The sequence below is a fragment of the Salminus brasiliensis genome, chromosome 25, assembly GCF_030463535.1.
Source record: "Salminus brasiliensis chromosome 25, fSalBra1.hap2, whole genome shotgun sequence".
Lineage (NCBI taxonomy): Eukaryota > Metazoa > Chordata > Actinopteri > Characiformes > Bryconidae > Salminus > Salminus brasiliensis.
This window is the reverse complement of record NC_132902.1, coordinates 12,024,910-12,050,560: the sequence shown is the minus strand read 5'-3', so window position 1 is coordinate 12,050,560 and position 25,651 is coordinate 12,024,910. Positions and strand designations below refer to the sequence as shown.

Sequence of the window (25,651 nt, the reverse complement as noted above, 5' to 3'; positions counted from 1 at the left end):
AATACATTTAAATTTGGAGCAACCTCGCCAAATAGTTGTGCAACTCCTACAGCGTAGACAGGAAAATATCAGAGATATCTTGTGCATCAGACAATCAAGCAGGTATTTTTATGTCTGTTGGTCTTTATAAAATAAATGGTAAGTGATGAAGACTGCTGGAGCTGCCAGCCAGATTACCTTAATCGGCCTTACGAGTTTGGGTTTCTTCCAGCGATAGTACAGCAGCCCAGCGATGGTGACTCCATATGAGAGGTAGTTTATAAAAGACACGTAGTTGATCAGGTTATGTGTCTCACCAATACAGAGGATCACTATGGTTGCAGTACACTGAGAGAAAAAGAGATGCATGATTACAATGGAATAAAAAAATAAAAACAATTACATGTGTATTATTTTGTTTTTTTCAGGTCAATTTGTATATAAATGTATTAGTTTTATTATGGAGCAGGCAAGTAAGGCAGTCTTTAGATTGTGTTACTGGAGCACAGCACATTGGCCATGTTGACCCCAGCTGTTCATTCTTAAATTTTGCATTTGTATTCAGTTATATCCATACTTATATTACATACGTTTCATAAGGAGCAAATAAAATAATATATTGACAAATAAATAACAGTGTTGGCTGTGTCTCTTACACAGACAAGGAGAGCTGGGATCGGCGTGCAGTTCTTCAGATGAATCATGGCCAGCAGGTAGGGCAGGTGACCCTCTCTTGCTCCAGAGAAACATAACCTAGAAAGCAGAGAAGCTCACTTACAAATCAGACACAACAGCACAATTACAACAGGCTTTATGAAAATACTCTGAGAATACTTTGTCTTTACCTTGAGGAAGTGAACAGGTAGCCGTTAATCCCTCCAAAAGTTGACAAAGCCACGGAGATGGGCATTACCCAGGAGAACATCCCCAACAACTTCTCACCAAACGTCTGGAGGTCAACACAGTCTGTTAAATTTACTTTGCTCATTTCTCATTTTGGTGACACGAAATCAACCAACTTAATCAAAGCCCTGAGATCAGAGGTTACTCACCACAGCAACTGCATTGGACGCAAGCAGTTCCTCAGGGGTCATGGAAGAGAAGTAGGCGATGTTGGTAAGTGTATACACTAAGGTGACCAGAGGAATGGAGATGTAGATTGCACGTGGCAGATTCCTGCAGACACACACACACACACACACAATACAGAAACTGATGTTAATATGTGCCTGTGTGTTGTGTGTACTTGAGTGTGTAGCAAATGATACGACAGCCTACCATAATCTCACAAAACACATCTAACCAACATACCATGACCTTCAGAAGCAATAGCGTTTTCTGTATTAATGTATTGTATGTATTATGTATAATGTATTATGTGCTGGATAAGTTCATGGTGTTCAACTCACTTGCGTGGTTCCACCACCTCCTCCGTGACGTAGTTGAGGAAGTTCCAGCCACTGAAGGCGAAAGAGGCCTGCAGGAAGGCCAGGGCAATCTGCCCCACGGACGGATCTCGAATGAACTCAAATGCTGTCTGTGGCTCCAGAGCATCATAGTGCCCTATACAGGGACAGAGAGCGGGAATATGATGTGTTAAACCGTTTTGAACTTCAATGGACTTCAATGATCTATTTTACTATGTCATCTTAAATAAAATGATACATAGAAACTTTACCTGCCATTTTGTCCAAATATTGAAGGTTTTATTATTTATTTAAAATAAGATATTTATACACATACATTTTGGTGAGCTCATGTATGTTTAGTCAATTTTTACAGTTTATCTTTTGTGTGAAGAAATAGATAAGAATAGAGTAAAAGTTCTGCATTCATTCGCTTTATTAAAGCAACACTATGTAGCATTTCTACCTTAAAATAACAGGTTCAAAATCATGTTGTTGCTCCACTGACTTGTAACAGGGACAATAACGCTGCTGCTGTTACTACTCCAGACTCGGAACACTGCTAACTGAAGTGAGAACTCTGCAACTCTGAGTAACCCAAGTCCTATCTGTGTAAAATCCGGTAATATTACTCGACCGTCTTCAGTGAAAATACCTGTACTCTACTGTCTGTGACTATTCTGTATCTCTCAGCTCCTCCAGAAAAGTGTGTGCTTTAGGGATGGCTCAAAACACAACTTACACTTCCCGTCTGTACGGGGAGCCCAGAAGCAGGAAATGCCAATTCTCCATAGCGTTGCTTTAAAGCAAATGTGATCGAATCTGCAAATCATTTAAATCTGATACATGATCTGACATCTAACACTAGCACAATTATTCAGAGTGCTTCTTTGATTTGGAAAAAATACTTTATTAAATATCACAGTGACCTAACTAGCAGCATTTTGAGCAATGACTGGACAAATTCTTTAGTTAATTCTCTCATATTTCAGTCGTTCATTATTATGTACTTAACTTTTTACATGTCCGTGCAATAATTCTTTAAGCCCCCATGATTATACTTTAACTTTCACCGATATAGCCAACATTAACTTTCTTTGTTTGTGCATCAAGATGTTTTGGTCAAAATGTATCCTCAATTACTCATAAACAGACAGACATGCTCTGCACTTTTTTCTGTCTTATATTAACTCAACTTCTCCAGATCATTAGCCTGCCAGTGTGTTTCTTTGTTTGTGTAAATATAAAATCATCGTTTTGGTATTACAGTTTTCATTTGTTCTATAGGTAAAAAACACACCAGCTGGTCATGAGGGAGATCTGCAACCTACAACAAGCATTTTCACCATCTCATAAAATATCCAAGAACCTATATCTCCACTGCTCTAAATCCTCTCACCTTAATAATCAAATCTTGTCCTAACTCTGTTTGGATTATATAATGCAGCCTGTTAAGGCCAATCCAGTCACCCCAACTGTCATTGAATGGTGTGTTTAGAGCCTTGAGACAATCATTCAGATGAGCATGCAAAGTCCTTCAGAGTCTCCCTCTCGTTTACTCAATTCTTTTCCCTGTCATTTTGGGGAATGCCCAAAAAAGCATGGTTAACAAAAAGAACAAAAAGAATGAGGGAACGGAGAGCAGTGACTTGGACAAAATGAAAATTCACTCATAACCATCAGTGCAAAACATCACAAACTTAAATGAAGCCTAGCGCTGGACAAAACAATACATGTCCAATGGACAATTTCTACTTACTGACAATTGTGTGATTTTGTAAGATTTGAGGTTCAGCACACATTCATGAGGCTGACAAACGTCTTGATCATAATTTGATTAGTCAAATTTCTCAAAAAACGCAGGCCTGTACTCACACAAGCAGCCACAGCAAGACTAAAACTAAACTGTTTGCACAGCTCTGAGGGAGTTTTTCCTCGCCACTGTCGCCGTTGGCTTGCTCACTGGGGGTCTTGGATCCTTAATGTCTTCTTATGTTATGTTATGTTTTTTTCTGTCTTTTACTAATTACTAATTATGTAAAGCTGCTTTGTTAGAACAACAGTTGTAAAAAGAGCTATACTAATACATTTGACTTGACTTGACATCTGCAGAAATAAGATATCTGTAGTGAAAGGCTAATTGCCCATGGTTGTGTGGGTCAGATACAGTGTTCATAGAAACTACCCCCAATGCAATACTGGATAATGCCTCCAGGTGCCAGTAATGGTCATATGTTGACTAAAAAGATCCTTTAGTTAACGCAGAGGGGCCCTTTTTCACTGAGGGGCCTCCATTCCAATCAAGCAGAAGCTCACCTGAGTCTCCTTGTTTAATCAGTTGGTCTCAGCCTTCAGACACTTGATAGTGCGAGTTCCTGCTTTGCTGGAATAAAAACCTGCAGCCAGACTGGCACTTTGAGGATTGTGGGACTGGACACTTCTGAGCTAAGGTAAATGCCTAAAAGGAATATTGTAATATTTGTTATCTAATCTCTACCTGCTACATGCATTGCATTCGGCCAATTACAATAATTCCATTGCTTCAGCATCTGCCCATTGGTGTATATTTTGTAGCAAAATATCTGTTCTTTTGTAAATATAGAAAAACGGTTGTATTCAACTGTATGAGAAATATTAGATCTGAAATAGTGTTCCTTTAATTCACTGGATACGGCTTCACTTAACTCACCCCTGACTAAATTTCTTACCTTACCTCATTTTGAAAGGTTGTGAATGTAAACTTTGTTGTCACATAATATTAGTTAGCTAGACAACACAAAGATCATACAAATCTAAATAATCTAAAATAATCTAAAAAGACTTGAGGAAAGGTGAAGGTCACAATAAGACCTTTTACGCTTAATCAGAACTGTGATAACCAGAGTGTAAACTTTAACCTTTTGGAGTATGCTGTTCTAGAGATCAGCTGAGTGCTTGCTACAGTATGTCAAAAAAGTATAAGCAGTGTGTGTAAGCAAGCATTCACACACACACACACACACACACCAAGCATGGTTGGAGGACAGAAAATTCTCTACAAAGTTTTGAGGTCAAACAATGGTGTTTGAATTACTGACTCGGTCATGTGTTTGTGTGTGTGTGTGTGTGTGTGTGTGTGTGTTTATAGTGCTCCCCTACCCCACACTGTCAGCCCCCCACTGAAACTAAACTGAATTATTTTTAATCGTGCCATTTAATGCCTTATCCTTGACACAAAGGATAACCTATGATTATGCTTCCTTTAGGAGACTAAAAACAGACACTAGAAAAGTTGTAAAAAAACAAAGAAAAAAAGATGAGTGTAATGTGTGTGCCATGTATCACTGTTTTGAGGTTGGAGTTATATTAGATATTTTATTTTTTGTGTCTAAAACCATATCAATAAAGCCATAAATCATAGAAAAACAAGTTGACTCAATTCTGTCTTTAAACAGTATGCAACATCCTGTGGACTCTACCACCTAATAAAGAGTGAGTGAATGAGTTCAGAAAGGTTATGTCCAATATCTAAAGTCCAGCTTAAGAAGATATGAAAGATAAGGCCAGCTCCTTGGTTAACACACAAGCACATACCTTTGCAAATTTGTACCATGCCCACTACTATAATAAGAACAAGGGCGAGCAGTTTGCCGATGGTGAAGAAATCCTGAATGCGTGTGGCCCAACGTACACTGGAGCAGTTCACCCACGTCAGCAGCACTAAGAAAGAGGAGAGAGGGCAGAAAGAGCAGAGAGACATTAGTATATCCATTTGAAGACCTGAAGACAAACTCAGAGATTCAGGTTTGTGTTTAACCAATGTCAATCTACTTTCATTATATGCATGTAACTACAGGGTCAACCGTTGCTATAAGCAGTATATGGTGTTGCTTGGCCTCCTAGCAATTAGGGAGCCCTGATAGTATGGAATGTTTTTTTTCCTGTTCCCAAAATCACTTGTGTCAGTCATAAAAGAGGCAGGAAAAGACCTTATGAGGACATAAATTCTGCCATGATAAACAACTTGGTTCCTTATGAAGAGCAAAATTAATCTTGTTTAAAGCAGCATTCTGTAGGACGTGTACCATCAAAATCATTGGGATGCTCCACTAACTAACAGTGAGTCAGTTGTTGCTACTTCAAGCACAACACTCTGCCAACTGCACTATGTAGCTTTGGTAAAGCAGACAGGGCAACATTTGCAAAAACTGTAGAACGCTGTGTATCTCTAATATTACTCTACTGCAGTACAAGTCCACAGTCCACTTGAGCGATGGTTCAAAGCATGAATTACACTTCTCGACTAACATGAGCATTAAATACCAATTCTCCATTATGCTGCTTTAATTGAATGATGTATAGCAAAAGTAAAGACCATTGTAGTTGAAATAATAATCTAGCCATATTGCCCATCCTTGTTTGCTTATAATTTCTCCAAATTGCTACTTTAAAAGAAAACTAAAAAGGGCAGTCAATGTAAAAAGATTTTATTCCATGTTACTTTGGAGCATTTCTATTGGTCCATTAATCAGAAACACAATGTGAAGGAGAGCTGGTGCTTATAGATTATGTAAAAAACCTGAAAAAACATAAAAATGGAGAGTAGGGGCAAGTTGGTTGTTGCTTATGTCCAACAAAGTGATTAGAAGCAGCCTTCATAAATAATATATTCAGAGTTGTCAAGCAACAAAGTTACCTTTTTTTTTTGGTTATCTATACTTTACTGGAGGAATTATTTTTCAGCCAACATTTTACACATTTGCCTGTACTTTCTACTCCTTACATTTTAGAAATAGCCTCGTTACTCCTATTTCATTTCTGTTTGTTTTCATTCCGGCTTGTCATCATTCAAAAAAAAAAAAAAAACCTATCCAGATAAATAGCGTCATCTGGAAAGTGTGGATTTGATTGTGGTTGGATGAGAAGTATAAACATACACCATTCTGACACCCTATTGGTTTGTAAGCGATCTATCGCACCTGCACCTGTCACGTCACACTCCAGTAAGGACACAGCAGACATATGTAGCCTAGTATGAAGATTTCCGGGTCAGAGAAATGTCCCAACTAAGCCCTGCATTTACATTCTAATAAAGCTTATTGATCACATGCCTCTGAAGTTAGACTTTTTGCACCATTACAATACCTATAGGTAACTACATCATATTTTCCACTTCATGAAACACATGTTAATGCTCAGTATTGCACATAGATGCTCCTTTAATATATCTGATATTACTAAAATGCATTCATTTACAATGGGCAGATATGCAGCTGAAACATTTTTCAACATTAACATTTTAATATAATATTATAGTCATTATGACTTATGAAAAATGATTTTAGGGGAGGTGGGGTAGTGCACTATAGACCCCTGTGTTTGTTTTTCTTACATTACTTTTACTTTTATACTTTAAGTAGTTTTGAAACCAGTACTTTTACACTTTTACTTGAGTAAAAAGCTTAAGTTGATACTTTAACTTCTACAGAAATTGTTTTGCCTTTTTCATTTGTATGGATTTTGCTGCTCCTGGTAGATCACCCCCATTTGTCTCTTGTTTTCCTAATATGTTTGAAACACACACAATCAGCCTTTTCTGAATCTCAGGATTAGGCCTTTAAATACTATAATGAATCACAGTTTTTGAAATCTGCTGAATGCTTCAAACTCATACTTTAAGCCCATATCTCCACTGTGTTCATGATCCAAAAATGGACACAGGTCCCAAACCCCATGGGACCCCAAACAGAGAGTTTACAGAAAGGCTATAAATAAACTGAGGCCATTTACTGCATTCAAAAGAGATCATTGTAATTACAGAGAGGCTCTCTGTACAGTCAAGTACAGTTGAGAGCTGCTCATTCTCTCTCTCTCTCTCTTTCTCTATCTCACTCTCACTCAGCCACTATGTTGGCGGTGTTGTTGTGGTGCCACAAAGTAGGAGTCACGTGTTTCAAGGGGGACGCGTCATGCCGTGGGAGCAACGTGGCTAAGCTAGGCCACGTGGTTCAGATTACAGAGAGCATGGCTTGGGGAAAATTATAGTCATATGCGCTCCGTATGCTGAAGTGTGGTTCAGAGGCTTTCTCCACAGTTCCTGGAAAACACCACTCAGTTACTCCTGCTGAGTGAATTAAGGAAAATTCAATTAAGGAAACTGAGTAGGGATCCAGTCTTTCCTGACACTGTATGCCGTTGCATTCCACAATGGTGACAACACATCTATTACACAAATATGTCTACTCTTTACAGTATGACGTTAAGCTCTGCCCTAAAAAGTGACTCAATGTGTACATAAGTTCCATAATTAAACATATTGAGTTAGCACAAATAATATTTTTGTCCAGATTTACTGTAACAAAAGACATTTTCTTATTTATACCAGAATTACATGCTTCATTTTACTGATTATATGAAATGTGGCACTACTACTGCACTGCTGTTGGGAATTCATAACACAACACTGTCCTACAAAAAAAATATTATGATGATACGCTTCCTTGTTTGAAAGCTGACATGGGTTAAATTATCTTTTTTTTTTTTTTTTTTACAACTGATGTACCAATTTACTGTATAAAAGGCATTTTATTCCATTTAAATTCAGCATCATAGCTGAGACAGACTCTTTGCTGTTCTGTAATGTCAACAACAATTAAATTAAAGTCATAATCTCACCTTATATTTAGTGCTGTCACTCCCTGTATATTACAATGCTTTTTTCTTCCTTTTATTTTCTTGCCAACACTGTGGATGATTTTATTGTTACATTTGATACTATGTTAATATTGCTTATTTACCAAACGTATCCATTTGGATTTTTCCATTATTTGTTGTCAGAAGTACTTCTACTACTTTTCTTAGAGTCTGTAGCAGATTTCTTTTGCCTTTTCTGACATAGCTTGTTCATTTTGACACCCAAACCTGGATTGAGCTTTAGGTATTAATATGTTTCAGCTAACATAAACAACTTCAATGATTGTTGCCAAGAACATGTGCAAAAATCCTGCAGGGATGCTGTGAGCACTGCCATAAATGGAGTTATGACATAACTTAATTTTGGGAGATGGTCCGTGCCATCTCGTGGTCCTTCCACTCAGCCCTATATAAACCTTCATTCTCACAACGTGACACCTTCCGTCTTCTCCCTTCATTACCTTTTTCTCACCTCATGCGGGGGAGCTTCAGCTTCAGGCACCTACCTAGAAGCCGCTCCTAACTCCAGCCCAAAAGGCATCTGAGTGCTGGGATGTAATTGAGTCTATTTACAATGTGTATATAAAGATCTATCTTCTTTACAGCACCCCCCACCCAACACCCGGAATCAATAATCTATCTACACATCCGTCCATCCATTCATCCAGCTGTCCGTTCATCCACGTGGAAGTGATTTAAACATTTGATTCAAAGCATCTCTTTTTTCCAGTATCCCTCTGTTTTACAAGTGAATGTCAGCATCATTTTCACACAGAGCTGCTCTACAAAGCAGCTAAATAAAGCCCGTCAGCTGGTTCCTGTCTGGGCACTGGACATGCTGCATGCATACTCTATCTAAATGTGTGGGGGTCTACATGGTGTGTGTGTGTGTGTGTGTGAGCAGCCTGTTTCTCCTGCATCCTGTCTCGTTTCACAACAGCTCCGGTAGAGATCCGGTGCGTGGAGCTCCGGAGGTCCGTCTCCAGGGCTGGTTGCCGCCGTGGATGCAGCAATGCAGTGAGGGACACTGGGCAAAGGGGAGACGGGTTCCCCTCTCATCCATCACCGCCTGAAGCTGCCCGCCCACCCACACACCACACACACACACTTCAGTGCACACTCACTTAATGTACACACACACACACATCGGGTATCTGTCAGACCCCCCAAAACAAACAGCTTCCGATAGCACCCAACAAAACACGCGATTGCCAGATTTTTTACAAAACACACACACACACACACACACACACACACACACACAGAGTTGACTGGCAATGCTCAGTGCAGACTGAAACTGCAGCCGTTGGATTCAGATACTTTTCTTACACTCAGTATCACTCACCTGTGGATCCTAGACTTATGTCTGCAGCGCAACCTTCTCAGACAAACAGCATATTAAGAGTTAGTAACAACTTAGGCTTACTTCTTGAGCCAATCATAGAGTCATTGAACACAATCCCTTCATTCAGTCCATCTAAGCTGTTAGTCGTAGTTTCATGCAAACACAGGAAAAACACATGGAAAACGTCTCTGGCAGTGTAGACAGTGTCTCTGAATAGGAAGAATCCCTAGATGCTACACTGAAAGTGCACATGTAGGCTCCTAGGCTATAACATCTGCCAGGTGCTTCGATAGCTTCTTGCCTCCTTCTTTCAGACTTGACTTCATTTCCCTCTGTGTTGTATCTCTAAGCGGAAGTTGTCAAGTGCAGCCAAACAGTGTCAAATGAACACAAAGCTAATGAGAGGAGAATTTCAATGAAGTCCCAACTGCTCTGTTTTTCCTGCCAGGCTATTAGCACTCAGGCCAAAAGTAGAGAGGGTTTTCCCTATGCAGCTAATTGACCCATAAAACCAACAAAAAGACCCTCTAAATTCAAAGATGGAAAAGAAAGGACTTAAAACTCTCTGTGGTTTGGGTCTGGAATATGCAGCACCTACAAGGGCCTGGCCGTGGCCTTCGTGGCAACAGTACGAGAAAACCAGCCACACACCTAACTAACCTAAAGTCATTTATCTGAACTGCCCTTTTAAATGTGGCCAAAGATTTTTCACTTATCATTTTTAAAAAATCCAGATCTATCCCACAAATATACTGCAGTCCTGATATTCATTTCATCCCGGGAACTGCTGGACCTAAAAATGATCTTGCCATCTCCTTTGAGAACTCACTGGTCACTCCTTCTACAGAAGCTTGAAGCCTTGCTGTAGTCATGGATGATCAGTTATCGTTCTCAAGCCATGTTGCAAACGTAACTCGGTCATGCAGATTTCTCCTGTACAACATCCGGAGAATTCTACCCTTCCTCTCTAGAGAGACTGAAGACCCTCCTCTTCTGAGAATACTTGGGCGAATAGCAGAGCGGTCACCTTAATGACTTGTGTTTACTAATGTCTAAACTTAGAGGTATCTTTGAATTCTTAGTCTATTAAAACTAGCTGAGGTTTTTCTTGGGTAAATAGCAAAGCACTTTTGTAAGTCGCTCTGGATAAGAGCGTCTGCTAAATGTCTTAAATGTAAATGTAAATGTAATTTCATCAAACCTATAAATAAACTGACCTACTTACAGACCTCAATACAAATGAGCTTTACTTGACCTCCTCATAATTGGTTGATCCATTTCTGCTTAACAAACTACCACAGAATTCTGGAAGCAGGTTAAACACACTGTATGTTGTATGAGTGAATGTCATCCTGACATTCCCAATGGTTTATTATTATGAATCCCTAAAGATTCATTATGACTGCTATACTAATATAGAAGCACAGGGTACAATTAGTGACTGCTCTAAAAGAGTTAAACACTTTTTCCTTAAGTCACCTGGGACACCAGGACTTTTTTGTACACATCGACACTGCTCAAATAAAACCTTGAACCTTCTTTTTTTATAGTTTTTAAAGAAACATAATGTAGATTTTCTTACATAATAATTGATAACGAGGGTAAGGACTTAACAAACGATGCATGTGAAGCCTCTTTTCAAACTGCCGCCGTGGCAGAGGAAAACACCGGGTCCCCAGCTCTGCCACACCAGCTGACAGATGCCTGCGCCGGCCAACATCGCTTAAGAGTGGTAAAGGGAGAGGACGCCATCTACCCAGAGCCTTGGCAACTGTGGGTTTCTCGGACTCCGGCCGCTGATGGCAACCACATGCTTATCTGGACTCACATCAATCTGCAGCTACGACAAAGAGCTCAGCCATATTCTAAACAAAAAAAAAATTCACTGTGAAAATAGTTCAGGTCCAAACGTAATTCTAGTGCAGAATGGAAGGTATTTTGCCCCAATTCAAACAGGCTGACTAACTGTGTGCCTCAAATATGCTTAGCTCAGGCATTCGAGGTTGACGACGGGCCGAGTTGGAGTGTTTGTCTAAGACTGTTATGTCTTCAGCTAGGGCCTTGTAGCACTGCTTTTTCCCAGTAATGCTGTATCTGTGTACGTGTGTTATTCTCACACGGCCTCTAGTCGTTATCTCCCGGGTTTTAAACACAGGTGTCAAAGAACAAGGTGTTCTACAGAGCGGTTTGTTTGCATACATGTGTGTGGGTGTGTGTATGCTGCCATGTGCAATGTTATCTTACTCCATAGTTTTTCAGATCTCTCTCTCTCTCTCTCTGTCTGTCTTTATAACTCTCTGTCCTGCACTGTCTCTCATTTACCTAAGCTTAGAAAAGCTTACGGCTCTCTGAAGTTCCTGACAGGTAGAATGCTGTACAGCACACAAATGTTCAAGAAACTTAGTAGTTCTACGTAGTTCTATCCTTTTTTGTCGACAGGTCTTTCACGGCTACTACAAGGCCTCTATTGCAGGTCTGCAGGAGACTGTTTGGTGCACTGGTTCTGCTGTTGTTTGCTGTGTTTTACTGTGTTTTGTGTGTTTGGTATGTCTTGTTTTGGAGTTCTGGTTGTCTTTTGATACAGCTGTGTATTTCTGGTCCATCTAGGGTAGTGGCAATCGTGTGTGTGTGTGTGTATGTGTGTGACTGCGCAATCAGACTGCAGCAGGCTGACCTTGTGACATTCATTCAGAACATTCAGCAGGGGAGGGCATGTCTGTCTCGCTCTCTCTCTCTCTCACCCTCTTTCTCTGTCAATCTCTCTTGCTCTTTCCTTCTTTATTTCTCTCACATATACCTTCTAACACACAAACATTAACACACAGACAGTCACACAGTGCACAGCATGAAAACACGCGTAATATCAGGCACAGTTCGGTTCCAATACAAACACCAGAAGCTAACTTCAGCACATCCACCAAGCAGCCAGCACATATATTCTCACAGGTTCAAAGAGAAAACGCTGATGGGAGAAGGATGCAGCTTAGACTCCAAGTTGTTTCTCTGGTGTATAGGCCTTATTAGGCCTAACAGTGGGCAGTGAGTGGCTCAGATGTTTGAGAAACTGGGCTCATATGTCGGCTCATATCAATCCTACAGAGTTGTGATAGCTTTACAGTAAGAGTGTAAATCACTCCAGTGGTTCCAGACTTGCAATCATCACTCTCATACCTCCAGCCAGTCAACCTTGCATGTATAATTACTGGATAATAACATTTTAAAGTTCTATTGGATTCAGATCCGGAACCTGAGAAGGCCACTGAAGAACACTGAACTCACCGTCATGTTCATGAAACCAGTTCGAGATGCCAAATTCAGACCAGCCTTCAACTGTCCAGTTTTTGTGACCTTGTGTCCACTGCAGCCTCAGCTTTCTGTTCTCGCTCATGCTTTTCTGTTGACCACAGTTGTACAGAGTGGCTATCTATGCTCAAAAACTCAGAGATCAGAATTGTTCCCCATTCTGATGGTTGAACATTGACTGATGTAAACATTATCTATGAACTGCACTGCTGCTAGATGTCAGAACTTCTTACAGTCCCCCAAAAAGTTGCTAAATAAATGTATATAGTTTTTATCCTTTAACAATAAATGTTATTTATCAGCATGCCAGTTATGACACACATTAAACATAATTAAATATTAATATTTATGGACATAGTTTGATACGGTTTTGTAAGTATTCTCCTTGTGCACTGCTTGCACAGCAGAAGATCAACATTTATTTTTACTTTTGAAAATACCTTTAGAGTGTATTACATTCACTTATTTCATACAGTGCAAAGTCAGTGCAAATGAACTGATATCACTACCTTACACAGTGCAGCCCTGTGAACTCAGAATCAGTATTCTTCTTCTGTTCCTCTTTGTCTGGGCTTTTAGAGCACCAGGCACTCCACAGTGCTTATTAAAAGATCATATTTCATTCCCTTCTTTTAAGCTTTGACAGCGGATCTCGGCCGGGATTGGCTGAATTCGGCGCCATTCACGGCGCAGTGCTTCCATAACCTCGTTCGTTAAATTGCCCCGGCGACAGCCCAGCCCCAAAAACAATGCACAATGCGGCCGACACAAAGCCTGGCACCATTATAGAGTCTGACACTTCACCGTGTGAGGGTCAGGTGCTCAAACGCCATCACAGCCACACCAACCTTCTGCTTGGCGTCTCACATGAATCCCACATGGATATAAATCAAACCTGACAGCCTCAACCCAACCCCAGGTCCCTCCCATGGGTCCAATTAAGGCGACAAAATACTATATTACAATAGTACTGCTTCAAGTGAACTGTGATATGCTTACATTATGTTAAAACACACTGGAGACCCCTTCATGTTGTAAGGTCTGGCTTGTATAAACATTGTGCTACCCTATAGCACACTGATGAAGATATATAGGGTCACCATGAAGGCTCAATAATGTCATGCTATGAAAGAAATGAAAGAAACAGATGAAGCGAATAACACAGTCTTATAACAACAGCACATGTCAAGGTCTGGGATATATTAAGTGGTAACTGAACAGTTAGTTAGTTAGTTCTCGTAGAAGAGGAAGACCCGACCCAAGCGACTTTAACAAGGACTAAATACTACTAAATGAAGACCAAATATCCCAAAGACAAAGTCACAAAGACAAAAGCTGTTCAAAAGATTAACTTTTCACAGGACTGTATGTATATTAATAAAGGACTGATGGATTTACATTTAGAAATGGCACTTAAGAAGGGGGGGGGTGAGGGTTGAGACTTCCCTAAATATTTGCTATACACTACTCAGACAACTACTAGATTAAACAGAAAGAAAGGGGGTGGTTTTAGAGTACTCTCAGTCCTCCTTGATTTTGTCAGTCACTCTCTGGTGCTTATGATATGCTTTGGATTCCGCTGCCAAAAATAGAGACGGATGCTACTGGCCAGCTCTGCCAATCACAGTATGAGACGCAGTCTCGGAACTGGCCCATGAACAAACAACCACACACCCCCTACACACCTTCTCATATCCTCTGGCCATTAGTCCAGAACATACAGGCCTAAACCAGCTGAGTCACGAGGCTACTCGCAATACACACACACACACACACACACACACACACACACACACACACACACACACACATCAGTGATCACTCCTTCCCTGGGTTAATTCCACCAGCTCCATAAATATCCGACACTGACATGCGTCCTTCTGAGTTTACAACTGCCCACTCACACTCTGGATACTCACAGATGCAGATAGTAGAGAGGAGGCGGGTGGCGATGTAAGGAGGCAGGCAGTTGGGGAAGGCAGGCTGTAGCACATAATTTGAGAAGGTGAGGGCGATCACAGCCAGTGTGGTTGGGTACATGATCCATACTGCACTCCACAGCAACAAGAACCTAGGGGTGGAAAACATTATATATATATATATATATATACACTCATAACATCATACATATACACTCATAATACTGTTCAAAGGTCCACCTGTCAACAGCAGTTTACTGACAATATGGGAAAAACATAAAATGCTAAAAAAAAAAAAATGCTAATACATTATACATAATACATGTTATTTATTTTCTTTAGCAATGTTTAGGGCATGAGGAATGAATAAGAACCTAAAAAGAACCTACAAGTTAAGAATCAGGTGTTTTGTGACTACCGTGTCTAAAATCATATGCTACGTATCATGTTATAGGAGAACCTCTAAAAAATCTTTTTATTACAACATTATTTCTGCATAGTAAACCCAGTAACACAGCAATATTGTGAGCTCACTTAAATAATTCAAGCCTGTACCGCTGAACACCCACTACTGTGACTGTCTGCACAAAACAGAGCATAAGATAAGAGAATGTACAAGAACATCCTACCCCACCAATCCCCCGAAGATTTCAGTCACGTAGGAGTAATCTCCCCCTGATTTGGGGATTGTGACGCCCAGTTCAGCGTAGCACAAAGAACCCAGAGCGCAGATCCCGCCGCCAAGAACCCACACGATGAGTGAGAAGCCCACGCTGCCTGCATGTTCCAGAACCCCCTTCGGCGAGATGAAGATACCTGAACCAATGATGTTACCTGCAGACAAGACAGCAATTTACCAACAAGGCATTTAAATAACATGAAAACAGTGAACTACTGAGTTTTGTTACACAGCTAGCTAGTTTTTAAAAGTCAAAAAGGATCATATGAGATTACTGTAGTGTGTTTGTGCAGTTTGTGACATTTGTGAACGGGAAGTATTCTCATGCTCTCGCTCTATTACCCTCTCCCTCCCTCTGACTTTTTTTAACAGGACTGTATTTGGGCCCTCAAGTGCTGCTGGTTAAACATAATGATCTGATTAAAATCTGTGTTTAAAGTTGTGCCGTTGTTTATTCCTTCACAAGGACAGAGATCTGACCCTTGCTTTGGTGAATAGGCCGGCTCTCTCCAGCTGTCAAAATGTTCGTGTCACCTAACAGGCCAGTTCAGAGTAAAAAGACATAGAAAAAAAGAAAAAATGGGGAAAAGAAATAAAGGATTAGGGTTCACAGGTAGCTCAACCTAGAACCGACCACACGCAAGCAGCAGGTGAGTTTGGACAGAACAGCCCAGTGAGTAATTGAGTGAGTACACTAACCATTACGCCTGAGAAGCTTTGGACAATAGACTTCCCCCTGTCAGGACTGATCTCCAGACCTTCGCTGAGAGTCCGAGGGCTGCAGTATTACATAATCTCATTTGTTTGGTGTTTTGGGTTTGGGTGCTCACATGGATTATAGTTTGGTAGTAAGCGAATACTCGTTCTGAGCTTCCGTGAGAGGTTTCTGTGATGCGAGGGAAACGCTGGCACCAAGCTGGACACGGCGACCCCAATCACACTCGCTCAACTCTCAGAGCTTGCATTGTTTTTCTGAACAGCCAGCAAAGGTCAGAGTTACGCACATACACACATATATACACACATGCCGAACTAGTTTAAACTTCTTATCGAAATCTTGAAGTGGAAATTGTTTAAGAATTGAAAATATGCAAGACCCTTTGATATCTTCCATACATGGAAGTGAATGCTTACAGTTAGAGCAGAGCTCAACATCTTTATTTTTAGAAACGGAGAGATTTTAGTTTAGGATTCAAATTATGTATTTAATTATATGTTATAATTATAAGTTATGCAATAACTAACATTTACATTTAATGTGCAGACACACTTTAGCCTTTTCCTATCGGTTTTAACCACGCTAGCTGAGGCAAGGAGGAGAACTCGAGAAATTTGGGCTGGAGTTCTGGGGGGCTTTGAGCTGATGGGACCTGAAGCCAGACCCCCCTTGCCAGGTAGAGGTTGAGTATGATTGGATGATCAAGAGGAGCAGGGGCGGTGGTGGGGTGCAAGTTTTCGTCACGAGAACAAGAAGGGAGAGGAGCGGTTTTATAGTGTGTAGAAATGGAGGGGTGCATGGTCCTTCTCCCAAACTTTCAGTTATTACATAACTCTATGAAATGACAAAAACATGGCAAATGAGGTTTTCCCATTCCACAAAAAAGATAATTACCATCAAACTACCACTCTTTATTATTGCTGACACCCAGAATTTATTACTAGTGTTGCTAAATAACATATGAATATTTGTGTTTCCTCTGTTGAACCTAAGTAAACCAGGACTATTACTGGAAGACAAAGACAAAATGTCAAGTGACCACTCAAACCAGTTAGACTTGGGACAACACATGCTAATGTTGCTTAAAGGACTTGTCTCCTATCCTAGCCACCTAGCCACAGGACTATACGTTAGCAAATGCTCACAGTGTTTGACGACTGTCCCGACTGACTACTGCGGTTAATGTAGTCATCTTTAAAAAAGGGCTGACTGCTGTTGTTAACGCTGCTGTGGCTACACCACAGTCAATCACCTGCAGTTCGAAAAATGCCACCACAGTCCTGATCGTGATGAGCTTTCCTAGCTGTAATACTGAATACTGCCTGTAGTCACATATTTAAGATTTGAAATATTAATCTTTTTAATTAATTAAATGTTAAATCAGTCCCAGGCCCACAATCGATGCACTCTGTTGATAATTGTACATTAAGATTCAACACAGTTTAAGATGCAACCACTGGCTTTAGTTAAAGCTGAGTCAGTTAAAACTGCTCCCATTACTGACATGCAGGCTTTAGATTCTGCACGTTGCCAATAACTGCTAACAATTTGAACAATGTGGGATCAGACTGTGTGTAGCTGTGGACTGTATGTGGTGTTTTAATCGTGATCATTATCACAATTATGATCATTCTGCACATTCAATATGCAGGACAGCAAACAATTTTGGGGTCATTTAATGAACCACAGTCATCATTTGCAAAACCGATTATCCAATGTCACTTTTTCCAACCTCACTTTTTCCCTGTGTTGAAAAACCAAGATAAACTCTAAATGAAAACGAGAACAATTGGACATTTACATTTAAGGCATCTAGCAGACACTCTTATCCTGTGCGACCTATAAAAGTGCTTTGCTATTTAAATACCCTTAGTTAGATACTACTACACACAAGTCAATATGGAGACCATAATACTCAACACTACACTTCACCCAAGTGCTCTCGGAAGAGGTGGGTCTCCAGTCTGCATTTGAAGACAGTGAGTGACTCTGCTGTTCGGACACCCAGGAGAAGCTCGTTCCATCGCTTCTTTGTCAGGACAGAAAAAGTCTAGACACTTGTCTTCTGTGAATTTTAAAGGATGGCGGGTCGAGCCGAGCCGTACTTGAAGCTTCAAGGGCTCTTGGAGCGGATCGGCTTTTGACCATTGACATCAAATATGGAGGGGCTGGTCCAGTCTTGGCTTTGTATGCCAGCCTCAAGGTTTTGAATCTGATGTGGGCAGCAGCTACAGGGAGCCAGTGAAGAGAACACAGCAGAGCAGTGACATGGCTGAACTTAGAAAAGTTGAAGACAACCCGTGCTGCTGAATTCTGGATTAACTGCAGGGGCCTGATGGTGCACAAAGAAAGACCAGCCAGAAAGGAGTTACAGTAATCAAGTCTTGAAGTGATTGGAGAATTTATATGATCTTATGGCTAATTTATGCCACGGCTGCTGATTGATGGGACAAGGTTTGAGTTGTGTGAGTATTTAAAAAGCTTTGAAATTAGGGTCACATGGCCCTTCCTAAATCTGATTGTGAACAAGCCATAGCCCTAACAAGCCCATTAAAATCCGAGACCAGGCTGGCTGGTTGTTTTTCTTGCTACACATGGCCCTCACATGGTATTTTTACTTTCAATGATATATTGGATGACAATGGCCTGCATGCATTCCAGGCTCTTCCTTCCTGTTCTTAAGGTTAAGATCTGGACTGAAAGTTTACAGTGTACCCTGGAGCCCCACCTTATCCCATAGATGTGGAAAGAGTGGATATAAGAGACCCAATAGGGAATGTGTTTTAATAATGTACGTATCCTGTGGTTATCCTATGGGTATCCTATGTAGAGTGGGGGGGGGGGGGGGGGGGGGGATGCATGTTTGTTCCAACATATAGACTGTTAGACTGCCCAGACTTAAAAAAAAAAACTTAAAAAACACATTCCCTATTGGGTCTCTTATATCCACTCTATTCATATCTAAGCAAAATTAAACCTACCATTGAATTTTATCTAATGCCCTCATAAATAGAACTGCCAAGCATCCTTGGACAGGAACCAGGGAGAAAAGCACACAGTAGTGCACTTGATCCACTCTGTGCTGTAAGAAAGCTTGCACAGGATTATTAGACCAGGTTCTCATATGCAGTAGCTAAGGGGACCAAGCAATGTGCACAAATGGATCCTGCAGGTGGCTGAAATTTCCACAGCACTGGAGCAATCTGCTTATCAACTGGGACTGGGCGATGTATCATGATATGTATCATGATAGCTGGTGTTTTAGGACTGCGACCATGAAACAGAAGGAAAAAATCATAATAAAATCAAATGATAATTAATACACATATGATAATGGCATAATAGTCTAATTTTAGCTGCAGTCTCTTACAATACATACAGTTTCTCAGTGTTCTACCAATACCGACAATACCCACAATCAAAGATACAAAGCAAAGATGCTTAGGGTGCTGCAACACCCCCTGATTTCTGGATTATTAAACCGCAACTGCACACTAAAGAACCATGTGTGCTTGTTTAAGGGTGGAGTTTGTATTATTTTCTTTCATTTGCGAGACATGTACTGTTTAAGTTAATACTGCATTAAGTTAATCTGATGTCAAAATGCTTAGCGACTCACCAAGTCTAAGCAAACATATTATATCCTATGTTTTGAATTCTGAATGTTTTTACATGCATTAGCTATATCTGCTTGATAAAAGTCTGAGGAGGGCTGCACAATATGTCGTTTCAGCATCGTCATCGTGATGTGCACATGTGTAACAGTCACATTGCAGCATGTGCAATGTCACATAAGGCAAATGATCCGCTTACAAAGCTTATGGCTTCCAGTGGGCCAAAAGTCTTATTACAAACTTCTGGTACCAAGGAACAGCTGCACCAGTTTATACAGAAGTCCCTGTCGTTACTGAATAATACGCCTTACCGTGCAATAAGACGTGGAGTGGTAAGGGGTTAAATGATAAACATCATGCTACAACTTGCATGACAATTCACACTCTTCCTCTTTATTACGACAGATCCACAGAGATCGATACACAGAGTACATGGTGGCTCACTGACTTCAGGAGCAAGCTGGTGAAAATTCCTGTATTTTTAACTAGCACAATATATATTGCAGAACAACAAAATGTTATATTGTCAGTTTTTTTCCAATATTGTGCAGCCCTACTTTAGAATATCTTGCCACATATCATATTTGCAGAGTGTGAGCAGACCGAACAGCGAAAGAAAAAGAAAGGTAAACAAAGAAAAAGGCATATCCTTTTGCATGACATCATTATGTACATCATTTATACACTTCTAAAGAATTTTAGCACCCCCAACCCCAAAGCACCTTCTCTCTCCTCTGCCCACGACATGGAATTTATCATAACAATAACATATCATACTGGCTGACCTCATGCAAAGACACATGATGACGTCCAAGCCAGTCTTCCTGTCTCTACACACTCGACAAGAGGGAGGGAGAAAGACAGGGAGAGAAGACAGAAAGGTAAATTAAACTAGCTAAAATAAAGTCCAGCACACCAGAAACTCATCATGTTCAAAAATGTAAAACCACTGTTTATAATGGAGGCACTACTAAATTCCTTGCATTGCAACAGTACTACGTTAAGTTAAAGCCATATCGAGACCACAGACAGACACAGTAGATCATATGTGACTTGGAATATACAAAGAGAAAGGCAGTCAGTCTTTTGGTAAACAAACAAAAGCTAAGACTAGGTCAGCTAACATTAATATTCTAGCCCTTTACAGCTCATATCTTTCAGCTTGAAATCAGCCAGTTCACAGTGGGTGAAGACGCCAGATATAAAATGAGTCGAAATAAATAGTTCACAAAGCTTGTCTTGCAGTCCAGTGTCACTGTATTTCATCTCTTATGTGATATTTCCTCATTTTAGTACCTCACGTTCATCTCCTTGGGGGGGTTGGGTGGTCTGAAAAATTTCTGCAATCATGGATAAACAAGAACCAAAAGTGGTTCTTCTATGGAATCACTCAATTAACCATTTGTGGCACCATTATTTTATATAAGAGTGAAGTGGTTGGTGTGGTACCAATAAGAGTGCTTGGGCAAGACTCCAAACACTACATTGGTCTGCCTCTGTAATACGAGTAACATTGCAAGTCGCTCTGGATAAGAGCGTCTGCTAAATGCCGTAAATGTAAATGTAAGTACGCTACTACAACAGCAATGAGGACAGAAAATCCAATTCTGCCTAATGCATTTAAATGGACACAAATATATACAGATTATTACCTTTACTTTATAATGAGCACTTGTTGCGAAACAATGTTCTGTTTTGTATGCAAAATGTATACTGGATGCAAAGACATTTTCCAAGACCAAACAGCTACAAGTTCCCGACTGAACTGAGCCATATGTTTCCAAGCTTTCACTAATTAGATGAATTTGCCGCTTGTCCACTTAGAAGCATTCATAGGAAATAGACCCCTCTCTTACACCCATTCATCCCCCGTCTCTTTCAGCCAGTGGGAGTTTCTTTCAGAAATAAAGACACAGAGAGGGATGGAAGAAGTTACTGTTCGGAGTGAAGGAGTAACACTCCTATAGAATGGATGCTTCCCATGTCTCTGGCGCTCGGCCAGAAAGTCAGAAGCGTTCTTTCTTGAACGGACTTCGCAGCGTTGACCTCTACCGCTGCGGATAGTCCATCAAGTGCGGGCATTTAAGCTGGGCATGGCAAACCGTGAGGAACACGGTCAGCCTGGGACTGGAGCTCAGTTTACCAACAGAGGGGACGGTAAATGTACCTTTTGTGCCGTTCCGCGGCTGCTAAAAGGCTTTTAAAAGCCTCTGTTGTTGCAGTTGTACAAACCGGGCCGTTGTGGCTGAAGTCTCTGAACACTACGGTAGTGTATAACCCCCAAATCTTTTCTGTTCTAATGGTGGAAACTTCACCCACATGGAGGAACACACCCACATAGCACTAAGCAAAGGTTACGCTCAAATGACCTTTAGTTGAGTGGCTCTGAAATGTACTAAAGCTAACATTTTCATCATGTGTTTGAGTTACAGATCCAGATTTGCCTTAATGTGTCTGGGTAATGTGCTTAAGTGCCTCTGACGGTGGTCATCCAGCAGTCTCCCTTCATCATTTATCCATGAAGGTAATACACTTCGGCCTGTGTAAGCATATATGGATCTCTGCGGTCTGTGCAAAGAAGGACTGTTGTGTATAAGACCATGGCTTTACTCGTACTAGGGTGTGATTGAGATCTGATCATAGGTGTGGACAAAGAGGCTTAACTCAAGCTACCTGATATGGCATGAATGGCCAGAGGATCCTGGTGTTCCGGTGATCCTGGTATGTGCTGTGGCACATACACTATATGTCCAAATGTTTGTGGACAGCCCTATTAATGAATGCCTTTAGCTACTTTAAGTTGCACCCATTGCTGGCACTGATGTGTAAATGCACACACGCATCCTGTCTAGTCTCTGTAGAGAGGCACCGCCAATAGAAGTAGACTCTCTGGAGCAGATAAATATAAACTGACTGCCCCCCCCTCCCCCGAAACTGAGCTGTGAAGCAGAGGAACTGTGTTTTTCGGAAAGACGGTGCTCTATCCAGTACTTTTAGGTTGACTTAGGGAGTTGGGGATGAGGTGGGGTGGTGATCATCCAACATCCTGACCTCACTAATGCACTGACAGTGTCTATGATACACTCTGAAAAGCGTAAAGTGATGTAAATTGTCAAACATGCTATGACTATGCTTGTCATAGTGCCTGACCCTATCAGATCAAGAGTGTGTTCTGTTCTGATTTGCTGAAATGCAGCCAAAAACACACATATGGAGCACCCTTAAAACACACACAAACACAGCATTGCACCCTTAATAGTGTTTCTCCAGTTTGGTGAATGAAGTGCTCCACATATGGAATCTAAAAAAAAAAAAAACTTCATTCATTAAGACAAATAAAAGTCTTGTAGAAGACTAAGGCACATATTTATGCCTATGTGGTTTACTTGACAACAGTATGAATGGTTTCACATGCGCAACGCTCGAAAACCACACATACTTGTTCTGTAATAATCAATATCAACGAAAACGCTGGATTAGATATTACAGGAATCCAGCCTCGCAGCAGGCCTGAAATAGCACACACTCACACTGTGTATGTCACGTTTTTAGCCGTGCAGTTCTTCCTGTGGAGTGCTTCAGGACTTTGAGCATCACTTCAGAAATTAGTAGCTTTTAAAAAAAGTGGTCATACCGTACTTTTTTTTTTACATACTGTAAAAAAAAAAGATGCTGTACAGGTACAAACAGTGGAAATGTACCCTCAGAGGTACAACATGGTCTTTAAGGTACAATACATTCACATTCCTGTAACACAGGTTCATAGTACATGTCCCTTTTTCTTATCAAATAGAAATCTAATCTAAAATAAAAGCCTAACGACTAAACAACTAAAGAAATACGGTGCGAAACTAAAAGTACGCTACTGAAGAGGTGGCTCTAAGGGAAAGCACCCAGAGTGAGACATCCATGGGGGTCCAGTTTTGAGTCAGACTGCAAGGCTTTATGAGCACACAGCCACGTAACGTGCAGACTTTAATTTTGTAATTATTGTTAAAGTCGTTACATATGGGTTTACATTAAAAGTACAACTTTGTGGTTGTATTGCTTTAATGATTTTTTACTTCATCTTAAAAGGTGCAGCCACCCATTAAAAATGCTGTCATGTTACTTTAAACTTTAAATCTCATTAAACTCTAAATCTAGCTTTTTCAGCATCCTCAAAAGACATATTCAAGTATTTCACTCTGCTTTAAATCTAGATGTGGCATGAACATTGTGCTCACCGGGCAGCAACAGTTTCTCAGAGCTTGCCTTGTTCTCAAGTTCTCAGCATTTATTGAAAGAAAGTTATTCTGATCCAAATCTGGTCCAAATCTTTAAAAAGGCTCCTTACAGATGGCATCATTTATAATGAAGTAAAAATAACATTAAAGCAACACAGCCACAAAGTTGTACTTTTAATGCAACCCCATATGTAATGACTTCAACAACAATTACAAAATAAAAGTCTACACGTTACGTGGCTGTGTGCTCATGCTGCCTCTCAGAGTGGAGAGCTAGGAGTGCTGAAGCAGGCTCGGTTCCTGTCAGTGATCTCCTCGTAAATGAGAGGAATCTGGTCTCAGGTCAGCTCTCCTGCGCCTGAGAAACTTTGGGAATACGCTCTGTGGCCTCCTCAGACAGTTACTTCGGTGAAAATAGGAAGTAGATGTGCACTACGCGTAGACAGAACACAGACTGCGCCGCGTGCTTCAACACTGTACTCCTTATTTTCCGCATAGTAATATGACACCACGTGCTCCTGTGCGTGCATTACAACGGAAAGCGAGCAGAAGAAGCCGGGCTCGTTTACACAGCAGTGAGAAGCGCGGCGGTGCTCGACTGTTCTGTGTTCAATCCCTGGTGTGAAGTTAGGAGCTTTTTTAGGAGGGGGTTACAGAGGTGAACGTGTGAGAGATGGGAGCGCGCTGTAGCCACGTAGGCGCCGCACGCGCAGCCGCCTCTCCAAGAAATGATGCAACGAAAGAGAGTGAGCGCGCTTGCTCGCGCGCGCGAGACAGAGAGAGTGAGACACAGAGTTCACTGATATAGTTGCACTCTCCGCACAACTGCAATCTCTGTCCCCTCTACACCCCTCAGGTGTTAACAGGTAGCTAGCTAAAGAGGTGTCGCGAAGAGCTGCAGTTCTGAGGGGGACGCAGTGTTCACCTGAATGGAGAACCCCCGGCGGTGTAAATTCAGCACTGGAGGGTTCAGCTGCATTTATAAGGGGGTTACTTCAACACTACAGATGTTTATAGACTCTGTAAAACGCTGGTTTTAACGCAACACTGCCGTTTCCTCAGACGTTTCCTCAGCTCTCCACTGCGAAGCCCACCATAAACTTACCGACCGTTTTCCCTTTGTTCTCACCGCGTCCCTTAGCTAGCTAGATACCTGTCGCGAGCACAGGCAGGTGGCTAGGTAGCTATCTAGGTGAACCCACGTTTAACTTTGTCGCTGAGGAGGTAGCTAGCTATCTATCTAACTTATCCAAAAGGAAGCTCTCAGTCTCAGTCTCAGTTTTACACACACACACACACACTCTGCTGTAGTAAAAGAGGGCAGCTCACCTATGATGATAGCGCACGCGCTCAGCAGCCCTATTTCTTTTTTAAGTGTCACCCTCTCCTTGGAGCCGCTCTGGTTCGTCCCCGAGTCCAGCAGAGCTCCGGACTCCGGAGTTTTCGCACAGTTCCGCCGGTTCGCCTCGGTCCCGTCCATCTCGGTCGCTGACTTTCCCCGTGTTAAACTCCAAAAAGCAACATTAACAGCCCCCTGTGCCCCGCGCTCGCTCTCATATGCCGAAGTTGATGCACGGCGCGCGACGCGCGCATGCGCTGACTCGTGGTCCTTGACGACAGCGACCAACATGCAAAGCAACGCCGCTATTTCGTTTTCATCCCACCCGAGTTCAGGAACAGCCCGCCCCGACCTGCGTGAACCGCCCGACGACTGGCTGCTCGTTCATTCTCAAAACCGCTCCGCCAAACTAGCGGCCAATCACAGCGCAGGAGGGCGGAGCTACCCGGAA

At 41.4% G+C, this 25,651-nt stretch overlaps 1 protein-coding gene across 1 annotated transcript in view; it reads right to left on the bottom strand.

The window, feature by feature from the left end:
* slc7a10a (solute carrier family 7 member 10a) overlaps positions 1 to 25,411 on the bottom strand; it is a 30,530-nt gene extending 5,119 nt beyond the window's left edge. The window contains exons 1-9 of the mRNA XM_072671354.1: positions 25,191 to 25,411; positions 15,254 to 15,458; positions 14,625 to 14,776; positions 4,959 to 5,084; positions 1,389 to 1,542; positions 1,032 to 1,155; positions 825 to 928; positions 636 to 732; positions 178 to 327 (exon numbers count right to left, since the gene is read on the bottom strand). Of these exons, the coding sequence (XP_072527455.1) occupies positions 178 to 327; positions 636 to 732; positions 825 to 928; positions 1,032 to 1,155; positions 1,389 to 1,542; positions 4,959 to 5,084; positions 14,625 to 14,776; positions 15,254 to 15,458; positions 25,191 to 25,341 (1,263 nt within the window). The 5' untranslated portion in view covers positions 25,342 to 25,411. The remainder of the gene's footprint in view (positions 1 to 177; positions 328 to 635; positions 733 to 824; positions 929 to 1,031; positions 1,156 to 1,388; positions 1,543 to 4,958; positions 5,085 to 14,624; positions 14,777 to 15,253; positions 15,459 to 25,190) is intronic.
* Positions 25,412 to 25,651: the final 240 nt, after the last annotated feature.